General features: G+C 38.7%; 1 protein-coding gene across 1 annotated transcript; it reads left to right on the top strand.

Annotated features, from left to right (window-relative positions):
• The first annotated feature begins 281 nt into the window (after positions 1–281).
• LOC145797847 (uncharacterized) lies at positions 282–5,448 on the top strand. The gene is made up of 6 exons (XM_082885277.1): positions 282–1,459; positions 1,610–1,732; positions 1,979–2,277; positions 2,591–2,978; positions 3,957–4,189; positions 5,432–5,448. The coding sequence occupies exons 1-6, from the start codon at positions 282–284 to the stop codon at positions 5,446–5,448; spliced, it is 2,238 nt and encodes a 745-aa protein (XP_082741403.1).
• Positions 5,449–6,014: the final 566 nt, after the last annotated feature.

The following is a 6,014-nucleotide window of genomic DNA, read 5'->3' as shown; positions in this document are numbered from 1 at the left end:
AAGGGATAACTAATGATTGGTGGCAGATGGAGAAGCGCATACACGAGCATGATGCCAACCCCTATACATGGGAAAGGTTTAAGAAGGCATTCAATGAGAAATACTTCCCTAGGAGTGTTCGTCTACAAAAACAGAGGGAATTTTTGAAGTTAGAGCAAGGGAATAAGACGGTTGCAGAATATGAACCTGAGTTTACGAAGTTGTCTAAATTTGCATCAGCATTTGAAGCAGATGAGGATAGCAGAGCACGAAGGTTTGAAGGTGGACTAAGAACGAACATTATGCAACAAGTGGTTCCTTTCGAGTTACCTACTTTTGGAGCAGTGTTGAATAAGGCTTTGCTAGTTGAGAGTGGCCTTACCAGAGCCCAAGAAGAGAAAGAAGAGAATTATAAGAAGAGGCCTAGTTCTTCCAACTTCCAAACTAACAATTCGAAGGGCAATGCTAAGAGACAAAACACTTCTTCGGTTGGGAGTTGGGGAAGTCGAACTATGGGTAGTAGTGTTGATAAGAAGAATGATCGGGTACAATGCACTAGGTGTAATGGATTCCATCGGGATAGTGAGTGTCGTTGGAATACTGGGACTTGTTTCTCTTGCGGGCAACAGGGGCACAGGATAGCTGATTGCCCTAATCGGAAGGAGCATGAGATTGAACAGAAAGCATGGACAAATAAAGGAGCATCAACAGACAAAGTGTCTTCAGGAAGTCAAAAGAAAAATGGAGGTCATAAGCCAAAGACTCAGGGTCGAGTGTACGCACTCACGCAACAAGATGTTCAGACTTCCAACACGGTGGTGTCAGGTACTGTTTTAGTGTCTTCTGTTTATGCACATGTGTTATTTGATTCTGGCGCTACAAATTCATTTGTGTCTATGGGATTTGTTAAGAAACATGGATGGAAATGTGTCTCTAGAGAGATCGACTTATGTGTTGAAACCCCGATAGGAGGGGTTATGGTTGCTGACTTAATTTGCAAATCTCGTGTGGTTAGTATAGATGACAGGAAATTGCTTGTAGACTTAACTGTTTTAGATATGCAGGACTTTGACATAATTCTTGGAATGGATTGGTTGGCAACCAATTATGCTTCTGTTGATTGTCGAGGCAAAAAGGTAGTATTTCAGATTCCTAATCAACCAGAATTTTGCTTTGTGGGTAGTGGAGTTAACACTCCTCTTCTGGTAATCTCAGCTTTGCAAGCTAGACGGTTGTCAAGGAATGGTTGCGAGGGCTATTTAGCTTCTGTAAGAGATACCCGTGAGACTGAATTGAAGTTAGAGGATATTCTAGTTGTGAAGGAATTTCCCGATGTTTTTCCTGAAGAGTTACCAGGGTTGCCACTAGATAGAGAGATTGAGTTTGCCATTGAATTGATACCTGGCACGGGTCCTATCTCCAAGACTCCGTATCGGATGGCCCCAGCAGAGTTGAAAGAGTTGAAGGAACAGTTACAAGAGTTACTAGATAAGGGCTTTATTAGGCCTAGTGTTTCTCCTTGGGGTGCGCCCGTTTTATTTGTGAAAAAGAAGGATGGTAGTTTTCGCCTTTGCATTGATTATCGAGAGTTGAACAAGGTGACAATCCGAAATAAATATCCTTTTCCTAGGATAGATGACCTATTTGATCAGTTGCAAGGAGCACAAGTCTTTTCTAATATTGACCTTCGTTCTGGCTATCACCAGTTGAAGGTCAAGGCAGAAGATATACCTAAGACAGCCTTCCGAACTAGGTATGGGCATTATGAATTTTTAGTGATGCCGTTTGGGTTGACCAATGCGCCTGCAGCTTTTATGGATTTAATGAACAGAGTATTTAAACCCTTCTTAGATCAGTTTGTGGTAGTTTTTATTGATGACATTCTTGTGTACTCAAAGAGTAAAGAGCAGCACGAAGAACATCTGAGAATAGTGTTGCAGATATTAAGGGAGAAGAAATTATTTGCTAAATTAAAGAAGTGTGAATTTTGGCTGGAAAGTGTATCATTTTTAGGTCATGTGATATCTAAAGATGGGGTATCTGTTGACCCTAAGAAAGTGGAGGCGGTAGTGGAATGGAATCGGCCTACTAGTGTCACTGAAATTCGTAGCTTCTTGGGTTTAGCAGGATATTATAGAAGGTTCGTTGAGGGATTTTCCCGAATTTCTATGCCTTTAACTCGTTTAACACAAAAAGGGGTTAAATTTGAGTGGTCTGATGATTGTGAGAAGAGTTTCCAAGATCTAAAGAGTCGATTAGTGTGTGCTCCAGTACTTATAGTTCCGTCCGGAGATGAAGGTTTTACCATCTATAGTGATGCATCGAAGATGGGCTTGGGTTGTGTCCTGATGCAAAATGATAAGGTAGTGGCATACGCGTCTAGGCAGTTGAAGCCATATGAGCAGAATTATCCTACGCATGATTTGGAGTTGGCTGCCGTGGTGTTTGCATTGAAAATCTGGAGGCACTACCTGTATGGGGTGAAATGTGAGATATTCACTGATCATAAAAGTTTGAAGTATATTTTCACTCAAAAAAGAATTGAATATGAGGCAAAGGAGATGGTTGGAGCTATTAAAGGACTATGAGTTGACTATCAATTATCATCCAGGAAAAGCTAATGCAGTAGCGGATGCCTTGAGTAGAAAGACCCCGAGTAATTTGGCTACCTTGATCACTGACCAAAAGAATATCTTGGAGGACTTACAGAGGTTGAATATTGAGATTAGATGGCACAACCATGGAGTGCAGTTGGCAAACCTTAGGGTTCAACCCACATTGATTGATAGAATTAAAGATGCTCAAGGAAGAGACCCTCAGTTGCAAAAACTTAAGGCTGAAATGGAAATAGGGCTACAGATGGAATTTTGTATGCATAAAGATGGAACCTTGAGATTTGGAGAGAGGTTGTGTGTGCCTAATGATTTAGACCTCAAGAGAGAAATCCTAAGAGAAGCTCACAGTTCAGGATATACTGTACATCCAGGAAGCACTAAAATGTATAAAGACTTGAAGAGGAACTTTTGGTGGAATAATATGAAGAGGGAAGTTGCTCAGTATGTTGCTCAATGTTTGGTATGTCAACAAGTGAAAGTTGAACATCAGAGACCTGCAGGTAAGTTACAACCTCTTCCTATTCCCGAATGGAAGTGGAAACATATTACCATGGATTTTGTGACAGGGTTGCCTAGGACCCAAGGTGGTAACAATGCTATTTGGGTTATCGTTGATCGATTGACCAAATCCGCTCACTTTCTAGCTTTTAAGGTAGGGTTCTCCTTAGAGAAGTTTGCAAAATTGTATATCAAGGAGATTGTGAAGTTGCATGGTATTCCGGTGACCATAGTGTCTGATAGAGATAGCAGATTTGTATCTATGTTTTGGAAGAGTTTGCATACAGCTTTGGGCACTAGTTTGAATTTTAGCATTGCCTTTCATCCTCAAACTGATGGACAGTCAGAGAGAACTATTCAAACCTTGGAAGACATGTTGAGGGCTTGTGTTATCGATCTTGGAGGTTCTTGGGATGAGCATTTGGCCTTAGTGGAATTCTCTTATAATAACAGTTATCATGCGAGCATTCAGATGGCACCATATGAGGCTTTATATGGACGAAAGTGTAGATCACCTATTTGTTGGGATGATGTAGGTGAAAGGAAGTTGTTAGGGCCTGAGATTGTGCAACAAACAGTGGACAAGATCAATCTTATTAGAGAGCGACTTCGCACGGCACAGAGTAGACAGAAAAGTTATGCAGATAACAGGAGACGTGATTTGGTGTTTGGGGTTGGAGACCATGTATTCCTTAAGGTGTCTCCTATGAAAGGAGTAATGAGGTTTGGTGTTCGTGGTAAATTGAGTCCTAGATTTGTTGGGTCATTTGAGGTTTTAGATCGAATTGGTGAGGTAGCTTACAGACTTGCCCTACCACCTTCACTAGTTGGAGTTCATAATGTTTTTCATGTCTCAATGTTAAGGAAGTATATACCGGATCCTAGTCATGTGATTGATCATGCACCGTTGCAGTTTAAGGAGGATTTGACATATGAGGAACACCCTATACGAATTGCTGATAGGAAGGAACAGGTTTTGAGGTGTCGAGTCATTCACTATGTTAAGGTTCAATGGAGTAATCACTCGGAAAGAGAAGCTACTTGGGAACTTGAGGATGAAATGAGACAAAAGTATCCACAACTTTTTGAGACTCCAGGTATGTCAAATTTCGAGGACAAAATTTCTTTTAAGTGGGGAAGAATGTAAAATCCAAATTTTTATGTGTAGAATTATTTTTGGATAAAGTAGCAATTAAATTAATTTATATGGGTCATTTTAGTAACATCAAGGAATTAGTTATGAGGTGGTTTTTTTTAAAATTTTTATTACTTAGATGGTTAAGTTTGTAATTTTGGGAGTTTGGGTTATAGGCCCACTTGGGCTTTAGGTCTTGGAAACATAGAAGCACAAACAAATAGAGGTATTGATGTTGTGGCTACTGCGGCAGATCTAGCAGTAGAGGGGAAAAAAAAAAGATTCATAGATTGGTGACTTTGATCTAATCATCTCTTGGAGGTAAGATTTGTTTTTATGGTACTCCTAACTATTTCTTTAGACATAGTATCTTGCATGTTGATTGGGTGTATGTATTTTGGGGTTTTGGAATTTACTTGTAGACTATAGGATTAGATTATTACATTATAAAGAAAAGAATGATAGATGCATCATTGTGATCGATAATAATTGTTTATGTGGTATAATATTTTATTAGGTTTGTGAGATTGAGGTGGATCTTGGTAATTTGAGATTAGCTTGGGAAATATTATTTTAGCTGTTTAAGGTAAGTAACCCTCTATCACTGTTGGTTTATTTTTAATCCTATCGAATCGTTTAAAATCATAAATATTTATTCGTAGCTTTCCTGTTCTCTTAAAATAAAATATGGGTCAAGTATAAAACAACATCGAATATTATTATGAAAATTATTTGAATATTCGGTGAAACTATTCTGAAAATTATACTAAACGTTTATTCTGAAAATATCGAATGTTTTATTTAAAATTTATGTATTGTGTGAATTTTGAACATCACTCTAGTCTGACTATGATTTGGACCCTAGCCAATGGGGGTTATTTATTGGTACAGAAACTAGTTTCTTTTGGGGCTTTACCACCGGCCTATGTGTGGTTCTGGGCCTTGTCACGGGCTATGTGACCGTAGTCAATAAGACTTGGGTTTTGTGAATCAAATCATTAAACCATCTGAATATCGAACCATCGATTTGAACAATGAATTACTTTGAATTATCTTGTTGGCTTTTCATTTAAAATGTATTGTACATTGTCTATTTTTAGCTATGAAACCATCTTACAAAATAATTGTTCATTTATTGAACTGAATAAAAATTTATATTTATTGATTATCGATTTATTTTATTTTTTTTTTATACTTGATCCAGCTGGCAGTGATGGTTGATTATTTACTAGGCTGTCTAGCTTACCCTTATTTTATTTTTTTTCAGATTCTGAAGAGTAGAGCTGCGCGGGTTTTTTTTACATATGAGAGTGCCGAGAGTAGGACTATGATTTAAGTACTTGGATTATTTGTTTTGTTAATGGATTTTATTAGTGGACTTGGTGGATAATTTCATATGATAAGAATAATCAATTTTTTTATGGATTTTAGTATTATGATAATTAAGGATTTGATTGGAGTATTTTACATTGTTAGTTATGTGTTGGACTCTTAGCCTTGCATGCTCACTTAAATGAGTGTGCGGCGTTGTCACGGAGCTTGGGACGTGACAGAAACCTTCAATTGTTGGAACCCATTTGTCCTCCCAGAAGTTGACTGAGGCTCCACTCCGGACCTACCAACGAAGAACCCTTAATAAGAGTTCCCGTCCAGTCAAAAGACTAGACCAAGCCCACGGGGCATGAGCCCCCTGGAAGCATGGAGAAAATTCGAATGTGGGTAATAAATTCCTTTCATCATACGGGCAAAAAAAGAATCAGGATACTTGACGAGCCTCCATTCTTGGT

This window comes from Camellia sinensis, chromosome 8 (genome assembly GCF_055761805.1).
Source record: "Camellia sinensis isolate YWXY chromosome 8, ASM5576180v1, whole genome shotgun sequence".
NCBI classification, from domain to species: domain Eukaryota; kingdom Viridiplantae; phylum Streptophyta; class Magnoliopsida; order Ericales; family Theaceae; genus Camellia; species Camellia sinensis.
This window is presented reverse-complemented; position numbering and strand designations above follow the sequence as displayed.